Source organism: Quercus robur, chromosome 9, assembly GCF_932294415.1.
Source record: "Quercus robur chromosome 9, dhQueRobu3.1, whole genome shotgun sequence".
Lineage (NCBI taxonomy): Eukaryota > Viridiplantae > Streptophyta > Magnoliopsida > Fagales > Fagaceae > Quercus > Quercus robur.
Window position 1 is genome coordinate 36,572,848 of NC_065542.1, and position 17,210 is coordinate 36,590,057.

At 38.2% G+C, this 17,210-nt stretch overlaps 1 protein-coding gene across 1 annotated transcript; it reads left to right on the forward strand.

Moving 5' to 3' along the window:
- The first annotated feature begins 473 nt into the window (after positions 1-473).
- LOC126698308 (uncharacterized) lies at positions 474-5,361 on the forward strand. Its single transcript, XM_050395452.1, has 4 exons — positions 474-707; positions 4,501-4,604; positions 4,721-4,883; positions 5,127-5,361. The coding sequence occupies exons 1-4, from the start codon at positions 689-691 to the stop codon at positions 5,159-5,161; spliced, it is 321 nt and encodes a 106-aa protein (XP_050251409.1). The 5' UTR covers positions 474-688; the 3' UTR covers positions 5,162-5,361.
- The last annotated feature ends 11,849 nt before the right edge of the window (positions 5,362-17,210 follow it).

Here is a 17,210-nt window from a genome sequence, read left to right on the forward strand (position 1 = left end):
CATATTATTAAAAAAAAAAAAAAAACCTCTTAAAACGTGAAAAGCACATATGAATAGGCCACTTAAAAAATGACATGTAGTGTGTGTTTTGATTGAAATGAAAAATTAAAATTATTTCATTATTCAGCTTATTTTTGCTACAATTCATGGGTCTCGCTATACTTTTTGGTACTATTCATGGCCCCACTATATTATTTCAACTAACTTTTACATTTATTTATAATACTTTCACCAAACCACCGCACACCCACCAAATCACCGCACACCCTTGGTGCGATGGTCACTCTACAAGTATAAGTGCTTATAAGATATGGGACAAGTATAAATGCTTATAAGATATGGGAGGTAAGGGTTGGAATTTAAGTTTCTAAGAGGGAGTTTTATTCACATTTACACTTATTAGATTAGAGTAGAATTTTCATTTTGTATAAAAAATAATATTTTCATCAATAATTTGTCAGTTTTAGTAAAATATGTCGTATCCAAACAACACCGCAGACTTCCAGCATTAGAATGGACTTTTGCAGTAGCCAATTAAAACCGAGAGAACGCGTCATCCAAACTAGTCATCACAAAGACTATCGTCGAATTCGAGTCGGTCGCCTTATATGCACCGCAACTCTCTCTCTCTCAAATCAAATTTATCTTTATTCGGACTTTGGCGAAGACTCTAGAATTTCTCTGTCTCATGGCTTACATCGAACGAGGTTCGTTCACATTCTCTCTCTTTTTCTTTGATTAATTCGTGATTAATTCATAAATCGGATTGCTTTGCGAAACTATTATTTGCTTTTTTGGTCGTTAATTTACTTGTTTGGAATATTGAAATTAGGGCTTTTTATTATTCGGTTTTGCTGTGAATAATTATGCCTTTTGGTGAATTGACTCGTTTGGATCGCTCAATGTCTTTGTTCCTCTGTTCTCAGATTTGTTTTTTGTAATTTTTAAACATATATATATATATATATATAAAATTAATTACAAAGCTTGATAGGACCCTTTTGCAGATATGCAACAATTTTGAATTTTAATCTGTAGCTCCGGAACCATGGGAAAATTTTCCAACTTAACTTTGACATGGACATGGTTTTGCTTTGAATAAATTTTTTCTATACTGGAAAAAAAATTTATGATTTTTTTCACCACTAACCCAAGAATTATGCATAACAGATTGAATTAAAAAAAAAAAATCCAACCTCACTCTTATAATTTTGATTATTTGGTATCTTTATTTCTGGGCTTGTTGATGAGCTGACATGAATTGGCATGCAATGAAATGAGCTGCAACTTGATTTTGAAGAACTTGTGCCAGGATTTATTTAGTTGATTATATGCTGTAACAAGTGGTGTTTGCGATTTGGGATTTGTTTCGTTGTGTATGATATTCTTGCATTTTTGTGATTTAAAATGGGAAATTTGATGAATCACGTTGATTTTGGGCTGATTTGAGCCAAAATCAAGCTCAGAAAATTAGGTATTAGTTAATTCTTGTATTGATTAAATTAAGTTTTAATGACCCGGAATCTAGTTTAGGCACATCTCTACATGAGCAATTGAGCTGAGTTCGGAAATGACCAACTGATCATTCACAAACCAATGGTGGTTCCTTTTTGCCATGACTTTCTATTTATTTGTTGGGGGTATTGGAGAGGCGTGTGGAATTTGATTTGATTTCTCTGTTTTTCATCTCTCTCTTTCTCTCTCCCTCTTTTTCCCCTTCTGGGTCTCCTTTTTTCATGCGTGTGACTGATCATTTTCAATAGAAGTTTCTGAGTATTTCTCAAGAGTCCTTCACTGTACGCACTAGAGAAAGAGAAATATCTTTTTTAGTTAAATTTCAATTATTTTTCTCTTCTTCAACCTTACTGTTGACATTTGCAAACTTTATTGAACTGGTTCCTTTTTTGGCCTCAGCTTGTATCTTTGTTCTTAATTCTGATTATTTGGTAATTTTTTTTAATGATAAGTAATAGGTGCAATTTCATTAATCATATCAAATAGAATCTTTGTGAGTTCATGATGATGAACACAAAGGAACTGAGAGTCCAAAAAAATCATATAGGTCTAAGAGAAGCTAAAAACTCAATAGTGGATGTAAAATCAGTGAAACCCCAGCTCCTTGACCAATCAAAAAGAGTGCTTTGAAGCACATATTTTTAATGATCCAAGGAGCTTTCAGTGTTCTCAAACAAACGACAATTTCGTTCTCTCCAAACAATCCCATCAAGTAGCCTGGAATTAAGTTTCAAATATCCAAACCATGCTTCCCAAATTAATTCCTCCAACAAAATAATAAGCTCATTACCAACTCAGGCATGACCCATTGGATCCCAAAAATCTGAAGCACATCCCTCCACAAAGCATTGGCAACATTGCAATGCAATAAAAATTGATCCACTGATTCACCCGCTCTATGACACATACTATTCATTAGTTTAGAAAGACCTATATTTTAATTTTCATATTAATACTACTTTAGTTTTTTATTTTCTATTTAGATTTAAGCTTAAAATCTTCTTCTTGAGAATTCTTGAATGTTCAAGGTGTTTTGGACAAGGACCAATGATCCAGTAGTTTTAACAATGTCTTTGCTAATTGAAAAAAAGAAAAGAAAAGGTCCAATGATCCAGTCTTTTTAACAATATTTCTAATTGAGAAAAAGTAAACATCTTTGTTTCAGTTGTGTTGTTTAGTAGTTATGGCTAGCTTCCTGCATATGTTCTTCTGTTTCCTGTTTTGTGTGTAATTTCCAATCTAAATAGTATTTAACAAAATTATGTTTGTATAGTTTGCAAACTTGTTCCTATGTCTTTTTAACTAATTAAATTTGTGATCCATGACTCTTAAGGATCTTAATATATTTCTATCTCATCATTTGTGTTGCACAATGATTCAGGGATGCTTGTGATGATTGATTAGAGCTTTTAATTGTTGCCTATATTTTGATACTTTCAGAATGGAGTGAAGCAGGTGGTGAGTGTGATGTGACATAGACTAATGCTATTTAAAAAAAAAAGTGATATTGATGTTTTGGTTTTTTTAATTATTTTAAAAAAATATTATTGATGTATTTTTTGATTAAATTATATAGATGGATTGGTTTTTCCTCTCCAAGTGTTTTAGAATCCATTTTTTTTCGATGTCATTGATCCTTGATGAAGTTCATTTTTACGCCAACCATCTCAAATTGTTGGTCCTTTATTCCATTTTGGGATGTGTCAAAATGTAGTCTTCTTTGAAAAGTCAACAAATTAATTTTCAAACTTACCCTTTACTTTATATAAAATAGCAATCCATTCTTTCACTAAAATTTAAATTAATGAGGGTAGTTTTGGAAATTGATACATTTTTAGCCTAAAAACAACTCATTGAATGATGTTTTCTTAAAAAAGTTGAATTTTCTAAACTGAACCAACAATGTGGGATGGAGGTAGTAATATTATTTGATAAATGCCATTTGACAATCAGGTGAACAGCTAATGATATAAAGTTCAAAAACAACATTTTACATAGTTTTCCTGTACTTTGCAAAATATATACAACCATCATCAAAATTAAGTACAAGGTTGAATTAAAAAAAAAAAAAATGCCCAATAGGTAAAGACCAAATAGTACTAGAATGCAATTGTGACTTCTGTGCCTAACATAAACTATGAAATGCAAACCTAAAGTATATAATTATCATCCTCATTAAGTATAAGACCAAATTCATTGTCAACATAATCATCATCATCATCATCATCATAATAGCCTCACTCTCCTTGAATAAGATTACGCTGTGAACTAGAACTTGATATCATGTTGAATCTTTCTTCTTCAACTCCAGCAGCTCTAGCACTCCCAGTCAACCACTCTGTGGTCCCTTAGATATTTTTAATGTCTTCTAGAATTTGTAATGAGGATTGAGGGGTGGCCTTGTCTATTGTATTACACCATATGATTGGTCTTTGTATGACAAATCAAGAGCCCATACAAATGGGATTAGATAAATAAAATAAAAATAAAAAAGTCTTGCTTTTTTTGCACGTATTAAAAATGCGCAATAAGCGTGCTTTTCCAAAGGTGCTTTGCTTTAGGTGCAAAAAGCGCTCAAGGCTTGGCACTTTGAGTGTGCTTTTGCCAATGCAACTCTCTACCACTGCTCTACTTTATGTTGTCACAATGGGCAGTTTGACCTATTCTGTTACAAAAGTTGATCATTGGGATGCTGAAATCACTAAAATGTGTTCTGCAATGTAATGTTAGACTGAAATTACCAACTTTTGTTGCATAATGTTATAAGATGCTTTTGTGATTTGGTGTCATGTTTGATTGAATAGTTTGTGGGTTGAATATGCCTCTGGTGTCGCCAAATTTGACATGTCTTGCTCTAGTTTAATTTTTGATAATATAAACTCAATTCCTGTTGAGGCCAAAAGAAAAGACTGTAGATGTATTCATTCTGCTTTATTATTAGCATGAGCAAGATTTAACCAAGATTTGGCACACACACTTGTTCAGGTGTTGTGAAATCCAAGCGATCAATCTGGAAGCTCAGGACAATCATTGACTTCTTCTGGGCCATTGTTAACTACATAGGCGTGTTTTTTACGACTATGTTATCGGTAATTCTTAGACTTTCCTCGTCTTCTCTACTATGATATATATACTAGCTTTGAATTATCAAATTGGTCTTTAATCTATTAGAAAAATTTATGTTCTTAATGCTTACATGCCTCAGATGGAGAAGTCAGATGCTTACAGGAAAGGCTCTGGTGGTGGCAAGAAATGGGATGGTGGTGGGCCAGGGGGGCCAGGAGGTGGACCATCTGGTAGTGGTCCACGGGGGCCGCCCCGTGGATTAGACAATGTTCGTGGACTTGACAGTGTTCGAGGGGACCACAGTAAGTTAATTTTGCCCACCGTATTTATTTTGATTATTAACTTTTTTTTATTAAAAAAAAAAAAAAAAAATCAAGGGATGGCACAATCGTCTTGATACCATGTCTTATGAAGCAGAGATCACTAGTTTGAATCTCCCCTTGGTAGCCAAAACTCACTTATTAAAAAAAAGAGAATCCAACTTTTTTTTTTCAACATTTTTTTTCACACATTTTTCTAATAAACATGTATTTCTATACCACCAGGTTCCTTACCCGCATGTGGTTCTTGCTGTGGTTAAGCATCCAAGGTATCTGTTGTGCATTTGTGATATTGTGAGATCTCCAATGGTCTACTTTGAAATGTGTAAGGAATTAGGAACCCCCACCCCCAAAAAAATAGCGAGGAACTGAAATTGTGTAATATGGTTATGTCAATAGATTTCTCAAGGAAAAAAAATGTTTCTCAAGTTGTTAAATAAACCACCATGTTGTTGTTGTTGTTGTTGTTGTTGTTGTTGTTGATGATGATGATGATGATGATGATGATGATGATGATGTTGTTGTTGTTTAATTTCACGTAATCAAGCCTTAGAGGGCATTTAGAACTCTAGCATCAATCCTCACAAAAAAAAAAAAAAAAATCAGTGAAGGATCTCATGAGCAACTCTAGATCATCAGACACATCTTCTAAGGTCCATTCATTCTTTCACCCTCCTGAGCACAAGTTACAAACCATCATTTTACATTTTTACTGAAAAGAATCATCACCATTGTTATTCCCTTATGCATCAAATACAGTGCTTCTCTCAAAGCAAGACATACAGTTTTAAGTTTTAGAAAAAGTCATCCAGTTATAAAAGCCTGCTAAGATCCTGTTGTCAGTCTTTACAAATAAAGCAAGAGCCCTTCTACTTTGATTTACTAGTGCCCTAGCTTCTATCAAAATTAAAACCCGCCATTTTTTACCTTGCCACGTTTGGTGCACCACCTCAAACTTGCTCCTGTCAATGGTTGTATTTTGCCTTAATCCCTATGCCTCCGTGAATTTGTACAGCAGGTGTTTACTGCTATTTAACAAACTAAACATCATTTACTACCATAAGCATAACAGCTTCATATGCTGTTTTATTGCTAAAAACCCAGATTGACAACAATATGACAGCACAATTTATAGACAAAGTACCTGTTTGGATTCAATTGAATGTGGCGTTTACGTTTTGCGTTTTTAGACTTTTATTTTCCCCTGCGCGTGAACAGTAATATTACATGATTTTACTATGTAGGGGACAAAAAAACATTGTTCATGCACTGTTTATGCACTATTCATGTACTGTTTACGTATTGTTCACGAGTCCCATGACTTATTCACACATTTAAAAATTATTTTGCTACAGTGTTTTCAGTTTTCAGTTTTCAGTTTCAGCAAAAATAAGTTCAATCCAAACGGACCTAAAAAACTGAGCAGTTGTCAGGAATGCTCATATCTCATTCCAACCAGTTTTAATAATTGACTTTAGTTCTAAAGACTCAATTCCTGTGGTAAACTCTGTCCTAAACTACACTGCTCGAGTCAGGCTAACCAGTTTTAATAATTGACTTTAGTTCTAAAGACTCAATTCCTGTGGTAAACTCTGTCCTAAACTACACTGCTCGAGTCAGGCTACAAAACATGAAGATGATGCACAGTTTCATCAATAGCATTGCACAAAGAATAAGGTGATCAACAAGCAAATGTCTCCTCTGTAATTCAACCCTTACAGTGAGTTCATTTAAAATTTTCCACAGAAATATATTAGTTTTAAAGAAGTTTAAGTTGCCACATCCTACATCTCTCACTCGTTGATGTGTAATTTTGGGTTTCAATGGCGATGGGTGAGGGGATTGGAGTGGCAACACAAAGTGGCCAGAGAGTGGATGGTGGATGGTTTTTTTTTTTTTTTAAATAAAAATAAAAATTAGTAAAGTGGGAGGGAATTGAAAGATTCAGTTGAAAGGAAATTTTTCTAATGGACTTGCTACACCATGTCATCTTTCACCCTATTCCATTATCTATCCTTCGAAGCAGCAGTGGAAACCTCTGTGGGAAAACTTGAACAAATGATGATCCACACAACAAAAGAGCAACATATCTACAATACTTAGAATCACTAGCATATATCCAATGAGAAAACCTAAGTTGAAAAACATGACACACTTGATGAACAACCCCTCCGGGTGAGTGAGGAGAGGAAGAAGCCAAAATGTATTACTTCAACACAAGTAGAGGGTAGAGACGTTTTCATTGTGAGCACTCAAAATTTGGAGCAATTAGGGTATATAATGTTGCATATCATTCTATTTAATCAAACAATTAAAAGGGATTAACTTTTTACATTTTATTGTATGATCATATTTACTTGTCAAAATTGTGTTGTAGAAATATTATGGTGTTTGTGTTTTTAATTTAAAGAACTAAAATTTGGGAGGAATTAGACTTCATCACCCTAAACTGTACCACAGATTACACTTTGCATTCTAAACTATTCGATGCATGTTTTGTACCCTAAACTATGACTTTTATTACACTTTACACCTTGACGTTAATTTTACTATTGTGTTAGAAGGAAATTTCAAGCACATGACTCGCATGTGTATTACTTAAGTGGCACAAAGTTAAAAGACCAAAACCCCCCTTTTCCCAATCAATTAAAAACAAAAACTTCTTTCTTTATTTTTACCTCTCTCCCTCTCTCTCTCTCTAATCAAAATCTATGAAACCCTAAATCCCCAAAACAAAAATCATCAATGGTACCACCACTGCTCCACCATCACTCCCTCCGTGACATTTTGGTTATTTGGCTCCCATAAACTGAAAAATATTTCAAGATGGCTGGTCCAATTTTTTTTTTTTTAAATGATGATGACGGAAATCCTCATCATCAGAACAAAACATGGTCTCAAGTAAATATATTGGTAAATTTCGTTATAGGAGCATTGATGAAATGTTATACTACATAGAGGTAAGATCTTGGTTAATTTGTGAAGGGAAAAGCTCTGTGAGCATTTGAAATTATGTCTTTCTATTGAATATTATAATTAAGTTCAAGGTAAGTCTGCACTCATTTTTTGTAGTAAGTGGCTATCATATGGCTTACAAGTTAATATTAATTGTAGATCTAATGCCATTATATTCGCAGTCTCATGGAATTTACGAAGCCATGTATTAATTGTAAGGAAAAGTAGTTTTTCACTTTTCCTCAAGGACATGTTTTGATGATGCCAAAAATCGTCAGTGAGCCGCACGGTCCTCACGTGCTCTACACAAAACTTGCGAAACAGAAACAAAGAAGACCTTGTAGAGTGTACCGGTATAGTACTGGCCAAATACTCTCCGAAGGTAAAGTTAGAGAACTTTCACAACTCTAGAGTGTCAAAGCTGAGTTAAATTATACATACCTTGGTTTGTGAGGGTTTTGAGATTTTTATAGTAGCGTAGAGCTAACATTCGTTTCTTGGTGTTGGGAAATTTAGACCCCGGTTGATAGAATTAACAAGTTTTAAACCCAAGTTGTTAATTAGATTAATTATGAATAAATCTTGTTAAAACAAACAAACATCAATATCATGTCAAAATCATGCAGCGGAAAAATAAATAAGACAAGATATGATGATCCAGGAAAACCAATAAAACAAACTAGTTTCACAGTAAAAAACCTTAGGGGAAACCTTCACGAAAAGCAATCTACTATAGTAAAGAGAAGTTTCAGATTTAGTACAAAACCTTTGTCCCTAGACTTTACAATCCCCGTAGATGAACTCATAGCAAAAACCTTTTACCGCTTCAGAACCTCTGAACTCTTCAATATATGAACACCACCCTTTTTGATGCACGGACCTCAGTACGTGACTAACTCCTTTACACAAATCCTAGTACGCGACTCACTCACCAACTTGAGGAAGAAGAATGTTGGCTGCAAAGTTCTTCACTTCATCAACAATGAAGATCAAGAAGCACTTGGTTACAAAACCCTAAGGTGCAAAGACGCAGTAGCTTCTTTCAGAGAGAATAAGGCTTCAGTCACCTTTTGCATATGTTCTCCTTGTATTCTCTTATGTGACGGCCTCTAAAATAAGCCTTATATAGATCTAGGGTTGTGAGAAAAGAAACCCTACACATACATGTCATCATGGGCCGAAAATTAGATCTAAAAATCTGAATTCCCGTAACCTCGATTGATCGAGAGGTGTCGAGCTTTAAACTTCGACAGATACAACTATCGAGGAGGTGTCGAGAAGGTGTTGAGGGGACAGAAATCTGCTCGATTGATCGACCTAGCTATCGAGAGGTGTCAAGATTGCGATAAAAAGCAACTGAAGAGCTCGACAGATAAGCCAGGTGTCGAGCAACTATCGAGCTTTAAAATTCAACACTTTCTCACTTGATTCTTGGACAGACTTGCATGGCTTTAACACTTGAACTTGAAACAAAGTTTCTTGAAGTATTAAACACATCCTAGATCTACCCAAATACAAGTAAAGTGGTTTTGTCAAAGGATTAGCCAATTACATAAAAAATTGACATATGTTCCTAACTAGTAAATCACATATGTCTTAACACTTGGTAGGGAAAGTCTTTCCTTGGAGAGAAGATCTTCATTAATACACGTATCTTGTGGGATCATTTCCTTGTGGGGACTCTCTTGATTAGGGTTAATCGTGGGGTACAAGATATTTCCTTGCACATATGTTCATGGAGATCAAGTAAGGCCATGCTGGGGCCGTCACGCCTTTTATTCTCGTCGGCCTCTTCTTGTTCCCGTCGACCTTTTCTCTTCCCGTCATCTTGTGTAGACACTGTTGGGTATGGAGGTGAGACTGTCGACCTATGATATCATCAGTTTCATACTTTCTTACGTGCATGTGAAGCTGACGGGCCTAATGGGGTCATCGGCTTCTTTGCATATAGTGCGTTTATCACTTTCTAAAATCAAACTTGTTAGCTGCCCCCTACTCCATGACTTCATCGGTTTTAGCTGATGGGTTATGGAGTGTAACTTTCCCTCCATTGTTCATTCGTTTGGAAAAAGAGTGCCCATTAATGACTCTTTGAGTAGCTTTTATTAAATGCTAGGACACGTGGCATCGAAGGATTGCCTCATTTCTGAACAAAGGCGTTGCTTTGTTTCCCGTGCTCTTTTGTCCTATAAATAGTTCACCACCTCTTCTCATTTTTTCTTATTATATCTTTGCAAATCTTTGAGAAAGAGAGTTGTCATTCCGTCATTTTTGTTGTTGTCAACTTTCGGATCTCCTCACCCGTTCAAAGTTGTCAACAAATCCGTAAGTTTTCTTTTCCTTTCACTTCTTTTTTCTACTTCTATTTTTCTAGCTAGTCATCACTTCTATAGAGAGACTCGTTAAATAGGTTCTTAGAATACTCCGTCGCTTATAGGTGAATAGATGTCAGGTGATAGAGAAGCAATGAGTGATTAGTCATCGTCAGTTTGTGAGGGAGCAAGTTACAACGAAGTCTACCCGTTAGGCCATGGGCATGAGGAGGGCTCATCTTGGTCGTTAGAGAAGGAATTGTCTGCCCATTCTCCTGATGATGAAGAAGATTACGATGGAAAGGGAGTAGAGGAAGGAGAGGACGAATACGACAAGGGAGAAGGGGACAAAGAGGAAGGGGAGACCGAAGAGGAGTATGAGGGAGAAGGTGATGGGGGTTAGGATGAGGGTGACTGAAGGGCTTCTGAGGGTGGAAGTTTAGGAAGCTCTGGGATGGTCACACCCGCCCCTTCATCCTTCCTGCGATATGGACAGTCAACAACTTTAAGCTAACGATGACAACAATATCTTCAAGACCTTATGGGATCATTACCAAATCCCTGATAACATTCTAATCCCTTTGCTTGGAAAGTTTGAAAAGTGCTACTTTTGGTGCTATAGACCCTAGCATATCTCCTTGGCTAAGGGGATATATCACTTTGCAGTGAGGAAGAAGTCGCTTAGGTTGGTGTCGGACATGCTCGACTCCAATAGAAATTGGAAGAGTAGATATTTTTTTGTTCAAGAAATAGACTGGGTATGTTGTCAAGAAGAGTGGGTGACGATGCCTTATGGCTTTGACAATACTTGGGGTATCATCAAGGATTCAAGTTTAGTACCATCTGCATTTTCACTTTTTCTTTATTTATTTGTCTAGGTGTTTAATGTCATCTGCTTTTTCTCTTTTTCAGCCATCGTTCGTCCGCCCATAACTGACGAGCAGGAGGCTTTCATACATCGGGTGCTTAAGATCCCTTTTAATGAATGGAAGTGCAGGGGCCTGATCACCCTTGACATGTTGCATGCCTACTGCGGTGGTCTTGTGCCGATGCCTAAAGCCCGTAGACTGAACACTTATTCTCGTCGGCATAAGTTCTTACATCTTGGCTCTTTCCTTTCATTTTCTTCATACTTATGCCTGCTTATCTAACGTTTGTCTTTTACCCTTTTACAGAAATGGAAACAGCGAAACAAAGGGCTTTGATAAGGGCGTCAGTCGTGGTACGCAAGCTGAAAGAGAAGGACCTCAACGTCAGCTCCTAAGGTCACTGGCAAGGGATCGTCCAAGCGAAAGAGTGACGGGAATGATGACCATCTGCTTAAGAAAGGATCGGGACTCCTTGTAGGTGACAAACAATTAAAGAAGTCGTCGCCTCCTAAACCTAGCCATGGAGCTGGTAAGGGTTTAATGATGGCGATGGGTCCTTTCACCCAAGGAACTGTTTGTCATCTTCTCACGCATAAGGAACATGATGTTGAGATGGTTGAGTCAATCATCAAAGAGAGGGACTTAGACCCTTGTGTTGAGTAGACGACAGAAGACTTGGGAGCGTCGGGTCTCTTTGACCTTTCTAGGGTACGTTTTTCTTAGTCTTTCTTCCACTCCGTTGTTCATTCATTAGCTGATGGTTGTCTTGATTTTAGGTGTTGATGCATATGAAGGCGCTTCAAGATAGGAGCGTCACCTAGGAAGGGGTGATTAGTCGGCTTCGGAAGCATCTAGATATTCAAAACAAGGAGATGGATCAGTATAAGGAGGTTGTCTGCACTCTTAACAAGGAGCTGATGACTGTTATTGAAAAAATAAAGTAGGAATCCAATCTCTTAGAGAAGGCGCCGAAGGCCAAGGAAAGCTTGGAGACAGAGCTGATGACCCTTTGTGAACAGACGAAGAAGGCTAAAGCCGATGCCATGGTGGACTTTAAGGCCTCGCAGTCTTTTATTGAAGTGTGCACCGTCTACTGTGGCGAAAGTTTTAATGACTATCTAAAACAGGTTGGGTTCGTCTATCCAGGCCTTGACTTGTCCAAGGTCTCCATGGATAAGTCGTTGCCGACAACTCCTGCAGGTGGTGATTCCTTTAGTGATGAGATTGACGACTCTACTCATACTGAGCAAGATCCAAAAGATGATGGCGTGGTCCTTGCTCAACCTGCTGTTGAGGGACCCGTCGCTTCGTTGGTCCCGTCTACGGAGGACCCTCCTACAAAAGATGCCGAGAATCCTTCAGCCAAAGATGGAGAGATCCTTTCTACCAAGGATGTCCAGAATATTTAGCTTAGTTTGAATTTTTATTTTTCTTGTATCTCATTTTTAGACAATATTAAGTGCCCTTTTGTTTTTGGGCCTCGTTTGTAAACACTTGATTTTATTTATAGTGTCTGTTTAATATTTTACATTCGCCGCTTTTAGTATGCTCTTGTTATGTGTTTTCTTATTTTAAGATATGCGTATGTCCATCCACCTTGGGACTCGTATACATGTTAGGATGTACCTGTCCCTTAAAGGACTTGGTTAATAATTGGGATGAACCCATCCACTTGTAGACTTAATAATGAGCTTGTCCACTTATAGACTATATAATTTCAAGGCATCCCTATGGGATGAACTCGTCCACTTTTGGATCTAATAATGAATTCATCCACTTGTGGACAATAATTTCAAGGCATCCTCGTGGGATGAACTCGTCCACTTGTGGACCTAATAATGAATTCATCCATTTGTGGATTTAATAATTTCATGGCATCCCCATGGGATGAACTCGTCCACTTGTGGGCCTGACAATGAACTCGTTCACTTGTGAACTTAATAATTTCAAGGCATCCCCATGGGATGAACTTGTCCACTTGCGGGCCTAATAATGAATTCGTCCACCTGTGGACTTAATCATAGATGTAGTTTTGTAGAGACATATACATACATAGGTCATATCTGAATAACTCCTCTTATTGTGATAAATGCGTGCATAAGTAAAAAAATTGTTCTTGAAAGAATAAAAAGCTGCCCTTTGAGCGTAAAAAGTACTGTAGATAGTAAAAATTAACTAAAATGAAATAAACTGGAAATGAGAAGTATTGTTGTTCGTGTCATCGTCTACTTGTAGTATCTTTTTAGGTACTCCGTGTTCCATTGGTGGTGCAACTTCTGTTTGTCTAGCGTCTCTAGGTGGTAGGTGCCTTTCCTTTTCCATGAAGTGATTCTGTAGGGTTCTTCCTATTCTCATCTATTAGGTTGAGCTATAGGTGTATGGCTTCATCATTCCTATTCTCATCATAGTTCTCCACTTTGTAGCTTAGTAGTTTGACCTCAGTTGGGATGACGGCCTCGCTCCCGTACGCTAGTAGAAATGGTGTCTCTCCTATACGTGTCCTGGCTGTTGTCTTGTATGCCCATAGTACACTTGGAAACTCTTCTAGCTATATACCCTTTGCCCCCTTGAGTCGAGTCTTGATGATCTTGAGCAAGGATCAGTTTGTAAACTCAACTTGTTCGTTGGCCTGATGGTGGGTGGATGAGGAGTAGTGATTCTTGATTCCCAATTGTGAGTAAAAATCTCTGAACGAGTCATGTTTGCTACGGGGCTTAGACTACCATTGACGGCTTTGCACCGTCAGCTGGCTAATTTTTTAGGTCTATTCGTCAGCCAGATTGCCCCGAATGCCTGGAGGATATTTATAAGTATTGAGGTTTTATGGGGTTGTCTGAGCGGAGGGAACCGTCAGCTTTCCGTTGACGAGTTCTTTTACTGCTACAGACCTTAGCACATTGTGTCTTCCAAGGGGACTTATCATTTTACTGCCCAGGAGAAGGGTTTGAAACTAGTGTCTGATATGCCAGACTCTAACAGGAACTGGAAAGGTAGATATTTCTCTGTTAAAGGGACGGAATGGGTGTGTCGTCAGGAAGAATGGGAGACGATGCCTTGTGGTTATTTTGACAATACTTGGGTTTCATTAGGGATTCAGGTTAATTCTGTCTGCTCTTCTTCCTTTGTTTTTTTTTTTTTTAATGCTTCTAACACCGTCTATTCCCTTGTTTTCAGCTAGCACTCGTCCTCACATAACTGACGAGCAGCAAAAGTGTAGGGACTTAGGTCGTGTTTGTTTCATGTAAAATATTTTCCGGAAAATACTTATTTTCCGGAAATGCTATTTTCAGGAAAGGAAAATATTTTTAAGTGTTTGGTTGCATTTTAGAATTTGTTGTGGAAAATATTTTCTGGTGTTTGGTTGTGTTGTTGAAAATACCATAGAAAATACATTTTCTACTTGTTGCTCACATTTTCTCAGCTACTAAACAAATATATAATTTCATCCCTCAATCTAGAAACACAAATAAAACCCAGGAAAAAAAATTCATAATCCGGTCAAATTGAGAGAAGAAGGAAGAGAGAGAGGCGACTGGGTTAGACGAGAGGCGAGATCGCGCGGTGGAGGCGAAGGTAAGATCGCACGGCGTAGTGCTGTGATCGCGATCGGCGTGGTGCTGCGATCGCGATCAGCGCTGTGTTGCGATCGCGATCGGTGTGAAGGCGAGATCACGATTGGGGACGACGAATCTGGGTCGAGGACGATCGGTTTTGGGGTGCGACGAGAATGATCGGTTTTGGGGTGTGACGAGAACCATTCGAAGTCGAAGTCGAACAGCGAAGTCGAAGGGTGCGATTCGAAGTCGAAGTCGAAGGGCTCTGGGCTCTGGGTTCAATCTCTCTTTGGGTGCGATCTCTCTGGCCGGAGCTTAGCTGGCCGGAGGGGTGTGCTCTCTCTTCTTCCTCTATCTCACTCTCACTAAGCTCTCTCTTTGTTTTCCGGAAAATGGTATTGGAAGGTAAAATAAAAACGGAAATCATTTTACACCCCAACACCCGGTCAACTGAAAAGCATTTCCGGAAATGCTATTTTCCATGCGCAAACAAACACCCACATTTACGGAAAAGCATTTCCAGAAATAATTTTCACCCAAAACAAACACAGCCTTAATCACCCTTGACACTCTTCATTTGTACTGTGGGGGCCCGGATCCGACGCTAGAGGCTCGCAGATTGGACGAACTTAGCCGTCATCATGAGTAGATTTTCTATCATTTTCGTCAGTTATTGTTCTTACCATCTACCTTCATAATGTAGGTTAATTGTCTTTTGCAGAAATGGATGTAGTAAAGCAAAGGGTGAGGGCAGCTGCTGCTCATAAAAAAGAAGAAGAGAGAAAGGTTAAGGGAAAAGAAGGGACATCTTCGTCAGTCCCCAAGGCCGTCTATAAGGGTTCGGCTAAGAGGAAGACTGATGGGGATAATGACCGTCCGCCTAAAAAAGTAGCCGTCACTCCTAGGGATGCGTACTCCAAGAAGTCACCTCCTAAGTCAGGTCCTGGCACGGGTAAGGGGATGATGACTTCAGCTGGTCCCGTTATTGAGGGACCTCATTGCCTTCTTACTCACAAGGACTATGCCATTGAGGAAGTGAAGATGCTTGTAAGACCGATGGATGTGGATCCTTGTGATGAGCTGGGCACAGAGGAGCTGAGTCAGCCTTTTTTGACCTTACCCGAGTAAGCCCTTTTCCCTGGTTGATTTTATCATGTCTTTTTTGTTGTTCGTTTGTTTTTTATTTATTTATTTTATTTACTAATGGCTACACTTTTCTTCAAGCCTTGGTGCGTGTTAAGGCACTTTAGGACCGTTGTGTCGCCAAGGAAGGGGTTGTCACCCGGGTTAGGAAGCATAATACAAACTTATTGAATGAGTCGGGGCAATATAAGGATGCCGTTCGTACTCTAAACAATGAGATGAAGGAGACAAAGGGGAAGTTGGAGGAGGCAGGTAGTCAGAAGGAGATGCTGCGGAAAGAGCTGTCGACTTTGCGCAAGTAGGTGGAGAAGGCTGGGGCCGATGTCATTACGGAATTCAAGGCGTCGCAATCATTTATTGATTCCTATGCTGATTATTATGGCACTGGGTTTGATGATTGCCTCAAGCAAGTCGCGTCAGCCTTCCCAGAGTTGGACTTATCCAGGATCACTATGGAAGAGTCCGTGCTGTCAACACCTGCTGGCGACACCCTCGCTTATGATGGTGATGATCCTAAAGATGATAGCATCGTTTTGGCTCAACCTGTTGCAAATCCTCTTGTCCCTTCTTCCAACCTGTCAGTTGAGATTTTAGACGTAGAAAATCCTCCTGCTCAGGATAAAGAAGAAGGGGTTTCTACTGACACCCCTGCCGCTTAGTCCTATCCTTATTCTATTTAATTTGTAGACAATGCATTTAAGTGACCTTTTTGTTTTTTGGGCTTTTATTTGTAAACAATTTACTTTTATCCGTAGTACTTTGTACCCGTTGCTATTATCTGTTGATGTGTTATGTGTTGAATGCTTAAAATGAATTCGTCGGTCTATAATCCCTACTGTCTTTGCAAACTCGCCTATTTCATGGATTGATGATTGACTTGTCCTTTTCAAGGGTATGATGAGCCCATTAATTTACAGGCTCGTCAGTCTTATGGGCAATTAACTTATATTCTTCGTAATTTAGAGCTCGTCCATCTTATCTATTGAGCTTGATAAACTCGTTGATTTCATGAGCTTGGCTATGGACTGATTTATTTTGCTAACTTTATGGTCTTGTCCCCTCTATGGACTTGACGAACTCGTCATTTTTTATAACCCTGTCAGCTTTATAGCCTCGTCCATGTTATGGACTTGACCTCATCATTTTTATAATCTCGTCCCTTTGATGAGCCCGTCAGCTTTATAGCCTTGTCCACGTTATGGACTTGACGAACTCGTCATTTTTTTAATCTCATCCATTTGATGAGACCGTCAGCTTTATGGCTTTTTCCATGTTATGGACTTGACAAGCTCGTCATTTTTATAATCTCATCCATTAGATGAGCCCATCAACTTTGCGTCCTTGTCCATGTTTTGGACTTGACAAACTCGTAATTTTTATAATCTCATCTTTTTGAGGGACTTTAACAATGCTTCATCCTCTTGGGACGAGCCCATCCACCTTATGGACTTAGAGTCGTTCGTTTTCTATGAACTT